Here is a 17,856-nt window from a genome sequence, read left to right on the forward strand (position 1 = left end):
CTTACTGGGTGATACTTACCGGCGGCCCTGCCAGAGCAGCCCTTTCTGACCCTATTTAAGCAGTTAACTGGTTAAAAATAACATTTAATCTGTTAACTGATTAACTAGGATTTTACATTCCTGTTGTAAATAGCTTCCTTTACTATAGCTGGAGAATTTTTCTTGTCTATCTTGTGGATTTATTCACCTTTAAACTCTTATTTCCATAATACGTGTTTATACAATAATGCTGTTATAGTTAAAACATTTTGCAGTGGTAAGTAGTTTAAATAGCTTATTCTGGTTTCCTCTGTCTTTGGTGATATTTGCAGTAACGTGGTTTCCAGCTTGATATTCAAATTAGGGATGTAAACTCGTTTAATCAGTTAAGCGGTTAAACTGGATCCTGTGGGTAAGGGACTAGGCTGGGGTGGGTCCCTGCCTGTGGTGCAGCACAGACGGGGGTCTACTACAGCCTGTCTGGGCCTGCTGCAGGCAGGAGGCTGCTCCAGCTTTGCTGGAGTGCCTGCGATGCAGTGCAGTGGGCGTAGCTGGGCTGGAACGTTATAGCCCAAGCCATGGTGGGCTTGGCTGGGTTCACCGCTAAGCATTGCCTAATAGGGGAGATTCTTACCGGTTAACTGCTGACATGCTTACCTAAAATATGAATTATAACTAGAAAGTTTAACTTCCAAAAACTTTAGTTACTTCATAGTGTGAAGAGTTTTTTTTCAGCATCTGTACTTTCCCATTGATTTCCTGAATAAGGGCTCAATCCTGCAAGGTGCTGAGCAGAGTGGCAGTTAAGCATGTGTTTAACTGTAAGCACATTAGTAACTCCTTTGCAATTGCTCCCATGCTTAATATTAAAAACATGCTTAACTGCTTTGCTACATTGGGGCCAGACTGTATAGCATGTTACAGGATCAAGTCCTGAAAGGTTAACTCTTTTTTGTAAATGTCTGATTTTTTTCCCTTAACTGTTGTCAATCTATTCATCACTCTAAAATTATCTATAAGACGCTATCGAAATTATAGTGTCTAGGTCAGTGAATCTTAATGTGACATCGTTGGTTACAGGATAATCATGGGTCAGACAGGAAAGAAATCTGAAAAGGGACCAATTTGTTGGCGGAAGCGTGTAAAATCGGAATACATGAGACTGAGACAGCTCAAGAGGTTCCGCCGGGCAGATGAAGTTAAGGTATGTCAACGGTATCACCTTCATTGAAGTCTTTATATGGTAGGCATTGGAATGGATTTTTTTTCTGAAATATAAATTAGAATTAAACTTGTGCACATAGCAATATATTATATGTATATATTTGGAAAATATGATTTTTCTTAACAAAATTTAAACACTTTTTTTAAATAAAAGGTATTTCACATCTCAATTAACATGAACTAGCTACTACCAAAAATTGTGTTAATGTGTAGAATTATGAATTTGTAGGCAGATGATTACATAACAAATTTAGTTACACATTGAATTTAATCTAGATATGCCAAAGATCAGTATTCATTTTTGCTTGAAAAATTCTTGCAGGTTTTAGGGGAGTTGTTTCTGTGGAGAGTTGCCATATCCTCCCTGCTCTCCAGCACCACTGTGAAACTCCAGATCTCCAAACGTTCAGAAATGGCTTGCATGGAAGAGAAGGAAAGAGGGATAAACATCAGTTAGTTTCAGTACTTGTCCACAGAAAACATTGAACTGGTTCGGTGCTTTTGTACCATGCTCTTTCTCCCCCCATTTTTTGTTTAATTCCTTTAATGTAGAGGGGGAAAGGGCTGAGATGGCTTGGCCTTTTAACAAAAAAATAAAATAAATAAAAGCTTTCAATTTTTTTACACTTTCCCATAATTCAGAAATGACTGACTATCCTTTTTCAATTAAAAAAAAACCAAAACCCCAAACCCAATATCATGGTTGAGATCAAGCCTGAATAACTTACAATTGAGTTTCTCTGTGGTTTTGTATTGTTTAATAATGGGAATATAGGCTGGTGAACATGACTACTTTAAAGAAAAATAACTTAAATAATTTTTTATTTAGATATTTTAGAGGAAAATACTTCTCAAAACAGATAGAAGTGCTGAAAATGAGTGGTGTTAATTTTATGTATTCTTGCTTAGTGTAGTTAGGGCATGTTTACACAGCAGGGCTAACGCTGAAATAAGCAATGCAACTTGAGTTATGTCAGTTTCATAGCTTAAGCTGCAATAGCTTATTTTGGCACAGTCTACACAGCAGAAGTCTGAGAGAACACTCTTCCTCCTATGTCCCTTACTACTCGTAAAATGGGGGTTATAAAATGAGTCCTCCAGCTTGACATTATCTTGACATTATGTGAAAATAACTGCTTGTAGTGTAGATGTAGTCTGTGTTACTTTGAAATAGAGTAATTCCTCATTTAACACGTGCCCGCTTAACACGTTTTCGCGATAGCACGATTTTTTTGAAACGTTTTTTGAATTACATGACTGCCACTGGAATAACACGATTTCCCCAGCTGGCCCATTGCTGGCGGCTGTGCGGGGCTGCCGGCAGCGGTGCGGGGCTTCCCCCACCTCCCTGCAAAGCGGTGGAGTGTTCGCCGCTTGCTCCCCCTCACCGGTCGCCTTGTCCCCTCTCCTCCGCCCCCGCTTGCAGGCTGGTGACTGGGTGACCCCCAGTCATCCCTTTGCTGGCAGCTGCGCGGGGCTTCCCCCGCCTCCCTGCACAGTAGAGGAGGGTTCGCCGCTCACCATGCCGTTCCCCAGCAACCCCCCCCCGTCGCCAGACGCAGTGCGGGTCCCATCAGACCTGTCACAGGGGCATACGCCCAACCCAATCCCCCTCCCTTCTCTTCCCCTCCCCTTTCCTTCCCCAGAGCCAAACACCTCCCCTCCCTGCTGTAACCCAGTCCCCTTTCTCCCCCAACCTTATGTCCTGGTCCTAACAGACACCACCGCTTAAAACGCAAACCCCACCTTTTCCATTATTTTCAATGGAAAAATTGACCCTGCATAACACATTTTCACTTAACACGATCATTTTCTGAAACATATCTCCAGTGTTAAATGAGGAATTCCTGTAGCATCAGTTATTCTGAAATAACACTGCTGATTAGATGTACTCTTAGTGTTTTCAAATATGTATTTTTTTTTAATAAAGCAGATTTGATACTACTTGAAGAGGTTATTAAATGAATTTTGACTTTTTTCTTAATTTGCTTACAACATTCACAATTTTTTCATTAATAGAGTATGTTTAATTCTAATCGTCAGAAGATACTGGAAAGAACAGAAATCTTAAATCAAGAATGGAAACTACGTAGGATACAGCCTGTACACATCATGACTTCTGTGAGCTCATTGCGTGGGACCAGGGAGGTTGGTTAACGTGTTGTGGTAATTCTAGTTACAAGGTTGTGAGCTTTTACTGGTGAAAAGTCAGCTGGCAGAGCATGTGGTAGCCATTAATGTTCTTTTCATATGAAACCTTAGCTCCTTTCTAAGAACTATTGATTATTACTCCTATCAGATGCTTCCTGAGAGGGAATCAATACAATGCTACTTAGTTAAGATCCTAACATACATAAAATTAAGACTCGTTTTGCTGCTTAAAATGCTTAGGCCACATATTACCATTCTTTAATCAGGCTGCCTTGTCTCATGGTCACTTGGGATGTGATCTAGCTGTCAATAACGTCAGTAGAAAAACTGTTGGCTTAAATGAGAACTGTATCAGGGCTACGCTTCATAAAATAAAAGAAAATAGTGAATAGATTAGTTTGTATAACCCTTGCTTCTATTACAGTATTTGCACTGGCTTAACTAAGGCTATGGCTTCACTTCAGTGAAAATTGACACTGCCATAATCAATCTTCTGGAGTTTGACTTAGTGGGTCTGGTTAAGACCCACTAAATCGAATTCAGAGGACACTCCTGTTGGTGGCTAGTGTTCCTATGAGGAGTAAAGGAAGCCATCGGGAGTGTTTACTCCCATCGGCCTCCTGTTGTAGAAACAGCAGGGAAACTCGAATCAAGGTATGTCGACTCCAGCTACATAATTAATGTAGTTGGAGTTACATATCTTGATTCAACCTTCTCCTTTCGTGTAGACCTGACATAAGTAAGTTGAAAATGAGTGTAGTTTGAACTGTAAAACTATAATGTCAGCGTACTTAAAATAGTAGTTAGGGATGTAAAGGGGTAACTGATTAACTGATTGCCCAGTAATCATTGCCTTACTGACATGCTTATCAGTGTAAACTGTTAACCTGTGCTTGACCAGGCTGAAACAGCCACTGCCTGTAATGCAGTGAGCCTTCCAGCCCAGCTGGGCCCATAATGTGGTGCCGTGGGTGGCGAGTGCTCTAGCTGCTCATGATATGCCACATGGGCCAGTTAACTTGTTAAATATGTAGTTTAATTGGTTAAACGGTATTTTACATCCCTACTAGTATGCTGACTTTATGGTGTGAAATGATTTGATGAAAAGGAGAGTAGAGATGTAAGCGACTAGTCGACTATCCAGTAAGCAAAAATTTATCAGATAGTTGACACACTAGTCAACTAGTTGCTCCACCCCACTCCTTTCTGCCTCTATCAGAAAGAGGCAGCAAGGTGGGGGGAGAGTGGTGAGGGTGCTGGGGTGTATGTTTGTGAAGCACTGAAATAATAGTGAGGAGTGCCATAGGAAAGCCTGCGAGGACATTAGCATTGCTGTCCTTTAAGCAGTGTTTGAATAGTGTGCAGTAAATAAGGCACGGGGACACTGAAAATAAAACAAAATATTGAATAGTTAGCCATTCCAGGTGAATTGCCAGTCCTGTATACTGAATAAGGCAGGTATTTTTAAACATAGTTATTTTATGTGTGCTTTTATATAATGGGGGAGGGTCTTTTGTGTACAGGTTGGACCTCCCTGGTCCGGCATCCTCTGGACTTGAGCTGTCCCGGATCAGGGGAGGTCAGTGGCTCCTCTCCATCGGGCTCCCTACCCTGCCGCCGACCATGCTAAGGATGGCCAGCCATGGGGCTCCCCATCTTCAAAGCAGAAGTACTGCATGGCGTCGGGGCAGTTCTGCCTGCAATAGTTAGACATTTCATGACAGGCCAGCAGCCAACTGGAGAAAGTCCCCTCCCTTCCCCACAGGGGTTTGTTGGTGATGTCCACATCAGGTTTTTTTCAGATATTTTTTGTGTGTCTTTGTCGTATTTCCTCTGACCACCACTGGATCTCTGACCATGGGTAAGCTGAGAGGAGAGGATTTGTTTTGGGGAGCTAAAAGTCTGTTATCTGCACAAAATGTGTAGCTCAGAGGTAGTTGGTGAATGAGGATCATTGCTTCATTTCTGATGATATTGGCTTCAGAGAGGATTCTGGCATTAGTGCATCTTATTGCCACTTGAGATGGAGGATTTTCTGGAGGCATAGTTGATGGTACCTTCCAGACTCTTGAGGTGCTGTTAAGTCACCCAAGTTTTGAACAGGAGTATAGGAACAACAGTTGTCTTGTAGAGCCTCTGTGTTGGTGCCCTGCCATAGGTCACGGTCCATGAAAACACGACCGAGTAATTTCGAAAGGAATCACATAGGGACCTCACTGCTGTTTCTTGTATTTTGAGAAATTTGGGTGCTGAGGTAGCAAAAGTACTCAACTGTATCCAAAGTCTGACCCTTGATGGTGATTTGTGGTGGCTCATGTGCAAAGCCTAAAGCAGATTTGATAGAGCGCTTTAGTCTTCTCAATTTTGAGACTACTAAATGTTGGTAAGCTTGTGTAAGGAAATCTAGTATGGACTAAAGTTCATTCTCAGTGTGTGTGAGCAGTATGCATCAGAATACTGAAGATGAGTAAAAGATGCCCTGAAGATTTTATACTTCTGTGAAGACCTCTAAGATTAAAGAGCTGCCCATCCATTATATATTGGATGTCATCTCCACTGGAGAGATGATCTTTAGCAAGGAACAAAATGAGGCAGTAACATATCCTTGCGTAGTCCCAGTTTTGATGACATGGTGGTTTCCACACACTGTTACAATCTTTAAGAAAGGAGATACGACAATGTTAACATTTCTCAAGTCTTCTGAAATCTTCTTGTTATAGTAGATATGAAGAAAAAAGTTTGTCGTGCTTCCTCTACCATTTCTTTACCTCCAAACATGTACATCTCGTATGCCATATGACCCTGCTGCCTTGTTCTTGGTTTGAATAATGCAGGCGTAGGGAATCTTTTTTGGGTTGGGGGCTTTTGACCACAAAAATCCGTCAGGGGCTGCACAAACGTGAGAAGGGGGGGGGGAAACCCCTCAAAAACCCTTCACTGATTTGGCCCCTGACTGAGCCTAAGGAGGCCCAGCTAGTAGACTGTGTGCCCCAGCCCCTTGATGGGTTAGGTTCTCTGACCCCGGCATAATGACTCATGTTAACAAGAGATTCTCTAGTGGATTTCTCTCTCCCCTTTCCCCCCCACCCCTTCAATCAGATAGCGGCGGCAAGGGGGGGGGGGGGAGAGGGGATACTTCAAAGCAGCAGCACCACACAGCTGATCCTGGGCTCAGCTGTCTGGCGCTGTCCTTTTGAAACACCGCTGCAGCATTTCAAAGCAGCGCTGCAAGGAGTTGATCCCAGGCTCCCGCTAGGGCCTCCACTAGGGACTCTTGTACATTTCAAAGCTGGCACAACTGTATGCAGACCGGGATCAGCGGAACTTCCCACTGGCCTTGGGCTTCATGTGGAGTTCCTCATTCCTCCTTTGAAATCCACAAGAGCCTCAGAGGATGAAGTCAATTTTTAAATCCCCTTTATGATTCTCTGCCACTTTGCCCCAGACTAAGTATGTTAAATATCGGTTAATTTACTAGTCGAGTAGTCGATGGAATTTCCATCAACTTCTCGACTAGTCAATAGGCACTTCTGCATTCCTCCTTTGAAAAACTGGACTCTGTCCCTGTCTGTGCTGCAAAGTTCCTGTATGGTGCTACACTTCACAAGAGGCTGATGATGAAGTTTTCCACATTTTTTGGATTCCTAGCTTGAGATCTTGGGTTTGATTTTGAAGAAGTGCTGAGGACTTGCAGTTACAACTGGACTCAATGTGTATTTTTTGGGAAAAAAAGTATGTTTGTGAAGCACTGAAATAATGTAGTGAGGAGTGCCATAGGAAAGCCTGCGAGGACATTAGCATTGCTGTCTTTTAAGCAGTGTTTGAATAGTGTGCAGTAAATAAGGCACGGGGACACTGAAAATAAAACAAAATATTGAATAGTTAGCCATTCCAGGTGAATTGCCAGTCCTGTATACTGAATAAGGCAGGTATTTTTAAACATAGTTATTTTATGTGTGCTTTTATATAATGGGGGGAGAGTCTTTTGTGTACAGGTTGGACCTCCCTGGTCCGGCATCCTCTGGACTTGAGCTGTCCTGGATCAGGGGAGGTCAGTAGCTCCTTTCCATCGGTCTCCCTACCCTGCCGCCGACCATGCTAAGGTTGGCCAGCCACGGGGCTCCCCATCTTCCTGTCCACCCACTGCCTCAGGGTTTCCAGGGGTTCCTGGTGGGGACTGTTGCCACAGGATGTTCTCTGGGGTTCCTGTCGGAGGCCACCCAGCCACTGGAGGTTCCCCACCCTGATCCTAGTGCCACTCTGTTGCTGCTGGGGATTACAGCTGCCTGCCTCCACCAGCCCTGGGGTTTCCTAGCAGAAACTGCCTGGCCATCCCAGCCCTGTTGCCCCTGGGGATTTCCTGGGGTTCCTGGCCAGGGCTGGTAGGCCACAGACAGCCCAGCTGCAGTTGGGCGTTCCCCGGCTGGGGTCAGGACTCCTGAGCCATGTGGCCCAACTAACACTGGGGGTTCCCCAGCCTGGGCAGGAGCTTCCCGACCATTGCTTGGCCCTGCTGTTGCTGTGCGTTCCCTGGCCGGGGTATGGGGCTCCCTGGTCACTGCCTGGCCCTGATGATCCTGGAGGTTCCAGGTCAGGGCGGGGGCTCCCCAGATGTCACCTAGCCCAGCCGCTCCATTGCTGCAGGGCTCTTGGGTCCAGCAACATCCCTGGCCCTGCTGGACCATGGATGCTGCTGGATCAGAGTCCCAGATTTGGGACATTCAATCTGGAATGTACATGGTATACGATGACACACAGGAATCCCTTCCCTTCTATCCTTGCTGAATGTCAGCTTGTGGCATCAAGTTTTACAGCTTCTCAATGAAGCTTTTTTTGTGTGTGTGTGTGTGGGGGGAGGGAGGGGTAATTTAACATGGGCAAAACTCTGTGTTTTTCTCTAAATGTGTTCTGACAAATGGCTGAATTGTTTGAGCTGAAACAAACCAGCAGTCCTTCAGCCAGGCTTATACTTGGCATGAAAAAATTCAGCCTGAATGATTAAAGTTTGGTAAAGTTATAAGCAGTTCTAAACAGGGTTCCCAAAGGGGAAATGTTGAGCAGCTTTAAGTGTTACCATCTCTGCCTATAATTGGGGTACCTTTGCAATTATAAGGGCTAGAAACTTTTTAAAAATAGAGCCTATAGAAATTGTCTATGTAGGTGCCTCCGATTAAAAGAGTTAATACATTTTTCAGGCCCTGGCTTAGAATGATTATGTATTCTAGGGCTAACCAAATTTGTTAATTATCCAAATGGTTTAGTTTTTAAAACCATTTCTCACTTCACATTGTGAATGTTCTGTCCTTTCTCACCCTTTTTGTAGTATTTATTCTTTTCTGTTTTGGGAAAAGATACTTTTCTGCAGAAAAGTGAATCTTAAAAGAATGTCATTTAAAAACCTTGTTTGTCAATCCAGAGTTCAGTATTAGAGTAAATTTCACTTTGCTGTGGACCTGCACACAATACAAATAGTCAAAGTGTTTGGGATAGGATCGAGATTTAATGCAGGTCAAGACTTAGACAAGTTGAAGTGATAACTTGCTGAAGTAAGCTCTCTGATATTAAAAGCTCAACATATCAACATTTGTAAAAAGCAATTCTTATTTGATCTCAGCTGTGCTTTAGTGTGAAACCCGGATGATTTCTCTTTAATACTTGATGATGCGCTGTAGATGCCAGATGAGACAATTTATTAACTAAAGGTTGAACCTTCCTAGTCCGGCATCCTCCAGATCTGACTGGTGCCAAACAAGAGGATTTGTTGGACCTCAGGAAGTCAGTATTTTCTAGCATTGCCTATGTTTCCATGCATACTTGGCTCTTAGAAGATATTTTGGAGTAAATTAGAGCTAAATAACAGCACAGAACACTAGCGGCTGTAAACAAACTTTATGGGACTGTGGGAAAATTGGCCATGCTCATAAGTGGACTTTTGGCTAATTAAATTATGCTGGACCATGGATGGTTCCAGACCAGAGAGTGCTAGACTAGAGAGGCTCAACCTGCAGTTAATACACTGTAAATGAGAGATAAGACAATTTATCGTCAAATATTAAATCTGTTTTAGATGATAGAAAAACATGATTGTATTTGGTTAAGTAGGCTGAGTATATGGCTGGTACATGAGAGCCTGGATATCGTTGCATTTGATGGGAAACAGAAACACCATGTTATAGAAACTATTAGCAAATATTCTGCAAATAAAATATGGCTCTTGCTTATTAAACCTGTTCCTGATACCACCACCCAAAACTGATGCATTTTTCCAAAGGCAGACTTATCTAATTATGCTGTTTAAATTTGGTGCATTGCAACATGTTTTTGTATTTTGTCAAAAATTGCTACCAGGAAAGAAGTGTAATTTCTACCTCTCATTTCAGTGCTCTGTTACCAGTGACTTAGATTTTCCAAAACAAGTCATCCCGCTCAAGACTCTGAATGCTGTTGCTTCAGTACCCATAATGTATTCTTGGTCTCCCCTTCAGCAAAATTTTATGGTAAGTGTCATGGTTTCAGGTTAAGTGTACCTGTATTACTGCTCCTGCATTCCACTCCAGGAATGGCACTCAGGTCTCTATCTCCCTTTTATTGGTAGGACTCTTTCTTGCACTTTCTGACTGGGTTTTTATGACTACACAGATCTCTACTATCCACTGTGATACTTCTAGCAAGCCAGTGTAGTTAAAGGTCAGCTCCTGCATGGCTTTCTTTCAGATGACAATTGATAGTGTTTTTCCCAGTGACTATATAGTTCTTCTAACCAAGCACATTTATTCAAAGAGCAAAAGCATTACAGATAAAACAATACCAGATTTAAATCCACATTAAATATACCACCTATCTTCCATATGGAGAGTGGGATAGGCTAGCATTCCTTCTAACCCTTTAGCAAGAATTGAGGCTTCCCTTTGGACAGTTATGTCCATATGCTCAATCAAAATGAAGCAGCTGAACCAGTTGAAGCTCATTCTTTTTATATCAAAAACCCTTTTTCTCTTTCCTAGTAATTGCAAAACCCACCCTGGTCTAGAATATGCAATCTACCTGGAGGGTTGGAACTTCCATGGAATTGGTTAGTCTTAGTGCTCACTGTATTTTAGCTCATGGAGGAGTTTTTAGCCTTCTCCCATGGAATAAAACATAACGATACATTAACCATTCATAAATTTAATAAAGATAATGCATGGAGTTGCAATATCTGTTACAGTAAGTTTAAAAAAAATAGAAACTGTGTACATTTGAGGAGATAAATGTTCATTTTCACTTAAACTGTAAACTAGTATATCCAAAAGAAAAAAACAAATGCAACAGATTTTTTAAATACTCTGATCTATATAAAATATCTGAAACATTGCTTTTTGTACTACTTTGCATCAGTTTTGTTTTCTTGCTGTATCCATTTGCCTCTTTTATTTTTCCCAGTTATTTCGTGAACTTGGAAAACATATGAAGTAAATATTAAAAAGGTGATAGGATGACAGATTTTTCTGAGCAGACAAAAGTTTTAGTACTGATTCATTTTTAGAAAGAGGACATTTTAAAGATTTGTCATTACGTTTGATGAGTGTTAATGCTCGAGCACTGCTCATAGATTTATCTTTTCCCACCTAAATCTTCCAGTGTTCCATAACATGGGTATTGCAAAGTGAAAAGTTATTCTAATCCTCTGCCTCACCAATGAAGAAATCCTGATTTATGTACAATTGCTAAGTGTTGAGGACAGACGTCAGGTAAAGTCTAAATTTTCACCAGAACATCTCTTTTGTGATCTAAATAAATCTGAACTAAATTTTTAGAAATTAGGACTAATGCCTTACGTGTCCCGAAGGAAGCTCTAATGAGTTAGTGATGATTCTTGCATAATCTGCTCTTATTGTATCCATTATATGTTAATTCCATCAGAGATCCAGGATTTATTGTATCACCTGACTACTTATAAACAAACATTTAAATTACTTTCAGAACTGCACTTTCGACAGTTATTTTTAAAATTTTTAATATACTGAAGGCACCTTTTTTTATTTAGATTACACTAAACGTACAAAATCTACAAATAACTCTTTGTGTCTCAAAGTGATTTACTATTATGAGAAGTGATTTTTAGGGAAAAAAACAATCAGTCATTGATCAACAAGAAACTCAATCTACAACAAAAACATTTTCTTGACAAAATCTGTCATCTAATCAATCATCTTGTTAATATTCAACATTTACAACAAAAACAGCAAAGAGTGGAGCAACAGAAGGAAATGCAAAGCAAAGATCTTGGAAGCCTTCCCACAGTTATACCAGGCTCACCGGGTTTAAGAAATGTGACACACTTTACAACTCCATGCCGATTTTGGACAGCCATTCTTCCTGTATATGATGTCTGGGGGGCACTCATGTCTCTCAGAACTGTGACCACTGCTGCAGCCTAACAGCCAGAGTGAGGAGAGACAGGGAGTCACAGCTCAGAATGATGCTGTTGGGCAAGGCTATGCAATTTTCAGAGCCCCAACAGCTGCCTCAAGCCCAGTCTGAAACATCTAAGAGGAGGGCTGTCTCCCCACTATCTTCCTCCTACGAAGGACTCAGTGGTAGAGGAAGGCCAAATCCAGGAGGAGGCCGCTGACCCACAAGCTTTGCTGGCTGACAGTTCCTCCTCTTCACCTGATGAAGCGGTGATATCTGCTGGGGATGGGTCAGCAGGAGACTCAAAACAATTTCAAGAACTTTTTTAAACGGTAGCCGCTAGTCAAGAAGTTCCCCTCCAGGAAGTGCAGGAGAAGCAGCATATGCTCCTTAAAATACTCCAGCCTACGGTTCGTGGGAAAATCTCCCTATCTATTGACGAGGTGATAGTGGAAGCATCAGACAAGACATAGCAAACCCCTGCCTCCATTCAGCCAACCAGCCGAGAGGGCAAACAGGAAGTATTTAGTTCCTGCTAAGGATATGTACTTCCTGTTCTCACACCTGCAGCCAAACTCCCTCATCATTGAAGCAGCCCAGCACAGGGCTAAGTTTCCACAGTTCAAAGCAACGGCTAATGACAAGAACCAAAGGTTGGATCTTTTTGGTCAGAAAATTTATTCCTCTTTCACTTTCCAGCTGAGGATTGTGAACTACTCAGCTTTACTAGCTAATCATGATTTTGACAGTTACTCCAAACTGGCAGAACTGATGGCAAAAGACCGATCCTAAGAACTAACAGTCATGAAGGCCACACAATTGCCCTTATGGCACTCACTAGTCACCGGGCTCCCGTGGCATTTCCCCAGAACCCAAAATGCCATGCGGAGCCTGGGATCAGCTGAGGAGTCCCAGCTGACCCCGGGTTTCTAGCAGCATGGTGAGGACTCTTGTGCATTTCAAAGAAGGCATCTGCGTGCAGCCCAGAGTCGGCAAGACCTCCCGTTGGCCCCGGGCTGTACTGAGTTCTGCATTCCTCTTTTGAAATGTACAAGAGCCCCAACAGGGGCTCTTTCGCATTCCTCCTTTGACATGTACAAGTACCTATCGACTAGTCAATTAACTGTATTTTAACATCCTTAGTACAGTCCTGCCCTTTGGACTATCCTTTGTCCCCAAGGTTTTCTCAAAGGTTCTTGCAGTGGCTGCAGCCTACCTCTGCAGGCAGGGAGTTATCACTTTTCCCTATTTAGATGATTGCCTTATAAAAGGACAATCCTGCCAACATGGTTCACAGAACCAGACAGTTATTCAGTCAGCTAGGCTTTCTCATAAATGAACAGAAATCCACATTCGAACCTGCTCAAGCCATAGAGTTCTTTGGAGCTCCTGGATTCAGTATCAGCTCAAGCATACTTATCTCACCATCATTTCATGATTCTATCCTCAAGCCCTTCCACTACAGTTCTTATCTGTTTCCAGGTCATGGGTCATATGGCTGTAACTACATATGTAGTTCAACACACTCACTTGCATTTCCATTCTCTCCAGCATTGGCTTGTATCTGTCTGTCCCATCCTGCCACCCTTTGCACAAGTCCATAACTGTTCCTTGAGACCGTCTCACCTCACTTCAGTAGTGGGCATCCCCAGTCAACCTCCTTGCTGGAGTCCCTTTTCACTAACCTGAGTCCTCAGGCCAGATCACAACTGTTGTTTCCCTATTGGTTTGGGGAACTCATCCACAACCTCACGTGGTTCAAGGTAGGTGGTCACCACAGGAGGCCAGATTGCATCTCAACCTTCTCGAGCTCAGAGCTGTAAGGAACACCTGTATCCACTTTACTCCCAACATCCGCAAGCGGATGTTCTCACGGGCAACATGACCACAATGTTTTATATAAAGAGACAGGGGAGTACACGTTCCTGCTCATTGTATACGGAGGCAATTCTCCTATGGAACTGGTGCATTTGATATCAGGTCACACTCCTTGTGGCATTGTACGTACCCGAGGTGAACAATACTATGGCAATTCCCTCAGCCACAATTTCTCCACGGATCACAAGTGGGAAATTCATCCTCGGGTCCTCACTTCAATTTTCCGGCGATGGAGTTTCCCACCAAGAGATCTGTTTGCATCACACCTCAATGCCAAGTGCCCCCAGTTTTACTCTCGTGGGAGTCTGGGCAAAGGATCTATGGGGGATGCCTTCTTGGTGACATGGGATGCACCACTTCACTACGGCTTTCCCCTTGACCCTCTTAACCTGAGGGTTCTGCACAAGATCCATTTGGATGGCACTCAAGTCATCTTGATAGCTCCTTTGTGATCCAGGCAGACCTGGTTTCCATCCTCCATCACACGTCTCTTCTACTGCCATACCCTTTTCCAGACTGCCACAATCTATTCTCTTGAGGTCACAGGACAATCCTGCACCCCCAACCCCATACTCTTCACCTAAACACCTGGCTTCTATCAGGTTCCATGATTCCTGTTTCAAACAGGAGGATGTTTTCCTACATAGCAGGAGGCTCTCCACTCACACAGCCTGCTTCTGCAAATGGCTACGTTTGTCTTCCTGATGCCTGCAGAGACAGATTGACCCTTGCGTCTCTCCACTTCATATCCTCCTCAATTATATTTTCAAACAAAAAACTGGAAGCTTATCCATTTAATCTATAAGGGTTCATTTGGCAACAATTACAGCCTTTCATGAACCAGTTGAAGGAGTTTCTATCTTCCTGCACCCGATTACAAGAAGGTTCCTTAAGGGTTTTCAGAACTCTTATTCCTCTTAGAGGGTCCCAGTGCCTGCATGGGATATAAACCTAATCTTCGATTCCCTGATGCAGTCTCCTTTTGAGCTTATGGAGACTTACTCCCTTCCATTTTTCTTTATCAGGGTAACATTTCTGGTCACAATTACCTCTGCCAGGAGGGTCAGTGAGATCGGGGCTCTGATTGTCGACCCACCTTACAGATTTTGCAAAAGACAGAGATACTTTATGACCTCATCCTACTTTTCTACCAAAAGTATGTACTTCATTCCATATCAATGAACCCAGTGTGTTACCTGCTTTCTACCCAAAGCCATGTGTCTCCCCTCAGATGCTATTCTACATACTTTGGATGTTTGAGCTCTTGCTTTTTACGTAGACTGAACGTGAGATTTCTGTAGGTCTCAGCATCTTTTTGTTTCTATCACAGAACACTTGAAGGGTATGCAAGTCTCCATACAACGCATCTGCAATTGGATATCTTTATGTATAGTGAGATGGTATGCTTTGTGAAGACTTTGCCAGTTCCTCCAAGAGCACATTTCATCTGTGCTACTGCATCCACAGTATTTCTTTATAATGTTGCCCTCAAGGGTATTTACCAGGCAGCCACCTGGTAGCCAAGCATACTTTTGCTAAACATTATGCCTATTTCAATTACCATCTCATGATGCATTGACCACAGCGGTCCTATCCTCGGCCATCAAGTGGTGAGACTGAAGCCCATCGCCCAGATCGGTCAATGCTTTATAGTTACCAACCATGGAGAACCCATGGGGACACGTTCGAAGAAGAAAAGTAAGTTCCTCACCCTGTGCAGTACTGACTGTTGTTTGAGATGTTTATCCCCATGGGTCCTCTACAACTCACCCTCTTCCCCTCTGCTTTGGAGTACCTGTTTACTTGGGCATAGACAGGGAACTGAAGGAAGATCGAGCTGCGTGCGTAAGGCACCTTTCACGCATGCGTGGCCCAACTGACAACTGCTTTGAAAAGCTCCAATTTCCGGCTCCGGGATGATCTGTCACCCAACAGTGGAGCATCCATAGGGACATACATCTTGAAGAATAATCATTACTGCACAGGGTGAGGAACTTGCTTTCACTTCTCTATCCCTTAAAACCAAAGGTAAGATAGGTCTATCTTATTTAAATTATTGTAAAAGGATTCTTATCAACAAATATTTAATCTGTTAACATGAGTGTTCTGTCAAGGATAAGGGCTTGTCTCTGTGAGGGGTGAAGAAGGAAATTGTTATGGTGAAATAACAATAACCATAATAACAGCCCATGTGAATATAGTAGTCCAGAAAAAAGTGACTTTATTTCAGAGTAATTGTATGTTTATGTGGAATGCCACATGTCATCAGAGGTTTGGGATAGTCACACTGCTGAAACGGGGGACTGGTAATTTTTGCAAGTAATTTTTCTTGTGTGTTCCCTGAGAAAATGTCTTTGCTTTTATGATGCCCCTTGAAAGCTCATCACCTAATAAACTCTCCTGTTAGTCTTTAAAGTGCTACATAACTGCTTTTTTTGGTTTTGCTTTTATTGTAACCTTAACCTTCCCATGTTACTTTTAGGTAGAGGATGAAACGGTTTTACATAACATTCCTTACATGGGAGATGAAGTTCTTGATCAGGATGGAACCTTTATTGAAGAATTGATCAAAAACTATGATGGAAAAGTACATGGAGACAGAGGTGAGTCTAACACACCATGTATATCTGTCACTTCCTCCTACCTAAACATGATTAACAGCTGCTTATGTAGAAATTAGTTTTAGTGTACGTTTTTGTTTGAGTTAAGTATCAAAATTGAAGTCTTATTCCTGAAGATATACTATTTACTGTATTCTCTATTATCCCCCTGTGCCATGCCAAATAGCGAGTATAACAATCGTTCTTAACTTTTGTATTTGTATATGGATTAATATGTTTGCAGTAGCTTGAAAATATAAAATTAATCTTCACACCAGTCTACAGAGGTGAAATAGTGAGGGTGACTTTGTTGCCTATATATACAGTTAATTATTGTAAAAGCTGGGGTTGAAAGCAAGAAAGTTCATGGTCTTGCAGTTAGGCCACTAAAATATACTATCTCTTAAGTCCACTTTTCCTAGCATATGGAAGCTCCCCCCCCCCCCCCCACCAAATAAAAAGGCAAAGCTGTGGTGATAACACTTGCAAATGAGGATGGGCGGTCAAGGCAGTTAAAATGTTTTCTTCTGCAAGGAGGAAATTACTTTTTTCTGTGACTAATGTGGATGTTTGGGTTTCTAATAACATTTGTCTCCCTTTAGGTAAAACCGTCCCTAGTTCTGTCCTTTTATCAGTATTTTGCATAGTGTTTTAATGTGTAGAGTGCTCTGTAATTCAGTAACTCCTTGCTTAATGTTGCTCGGTTATTATTTCATTGTTACATTGCTTATCTGTTAGAGCACATACTCATTTAAAGATACGTAATGCTTGCTTATGTTGTTTGGCCGACTACTTGCAGGATTTTCTGGAAAAGCAGGCTGCCTTTATTGGGGCTTGGAACCAGAATAGGCTGGCAACGCCCCTATCTTCCCAACAGCTCCCCTAAGTTCCCTGTAAAGTACTATATGTGGCTAGACAGCTGCCAGTAGCAGTTCTGTTGCCTCTCCCCCCACTTCTGTGTTTCTCCTTGCCCTCTGCCTTCAAGCTGCTCGTGGGAGCTCCCTGCTTGCTGTGTGTTGGAGGAGGGGAAAGTGGAGAGGGGTGCTGATGTGAGGATGTCACCCTTTACCTGATCAAGCCCTCTTACTTTATGCCTCATCTCCACAAAACAGGTCTGTTGTTTCCTCCCTCCTTGTCCCGGCCATGCTGCCTTGTAAGTGTGTAAGGCGACTTTAAGAACAATGTGTTAATCTTTGAGGGTTCACATAGTGCTAGTTTGTCATTTAGTAGCAAGACATTCCCTGGGAAATATTCCATCCTCTGGCTTTATGAACTCAACCAAGCTTCACAATCATAATTTCTGTGTACAGTATTAAATTGTTTAAAATTGTTTAAAACTTGTACTGTACATGTATATACTGTATTTTCTCTGCAGAAAACATTTCCCTGAAACCTAACCCTCCCTATTTACATAAATTCTTGGAAACTGGATTTGCTTAGCATTGTTTCACTTAAAGTAGCATTTTTCAGGAACATAATTACTAAGTTTAGCGAGAAGTTACTGTAGTATTTTTCTTCTTTCACTTCCAGGAGTATTTAGCTGGGGAGTTGATCCATTAGCTGTGATGTCTTCTGCCTCTCTTAGTTTTTTACTATTCTTGTAACAAAGTTTCCTTTCATATTTGATTTC

General features: G+C 42.4%; 1 protein-coding gene across 9 annotated transcripts in view; it reads left to right on the forward strand.

Moving 5' to 3' along the window:
- Positions 1–17,856, forward strand: part of EZH2 (enhancer of zeste 2 polycomb repressive complex 2 subunit) — a 73,527-nt gene that overhangs the window by 17,286 nt on the left and 38,385 nt on the right. For 6 of the 9 annotated variants that reach the window (XR_016348917.1, XM_089776506.1, XM_089776502.1 and 3 more), the window contains 4 exons: positions 1,060–1,183; positions 3,223–3,351; positions 9,735–9,851; positions 16,109–16,229. Coding sequence is in view for 8 of the 9 variants with exons in the window: in XM_089776506.1 (XP_089632632.1) it covers positions 1,060–1,183; positions 3,223–3,351; positions 9,735–9,851; positions 16,109–16,229 (491 nt within the window). In the remaining variant the exon portion in view is untranslated. The remainder of the gene's footprint in view (positions 1–1,059; positions 1,184–3,222; positions 3,352–9,734; positions 9,852–16,108; positions 16,230–17,856) is intronic. The other 3 variants (XM_089776503.1, XM_089776501.1, XM_089776505.1) reach the window with 2 other exon arrangements.

This window comes from Pelodiscus sinensis, chromosome 2, assembly GCF_052426305.1.
Source record: "Pelodiscus sinensis isolate ZL-2025 chromosome 2, ASM5242630v1, whole genome shotgun sequence".
Taxonomy (NCBI): Eukaryota; Metazoa; Chordata; order Testudines; family Trionychidae; genus Pelodiscus; species Pelodiscus sinensis.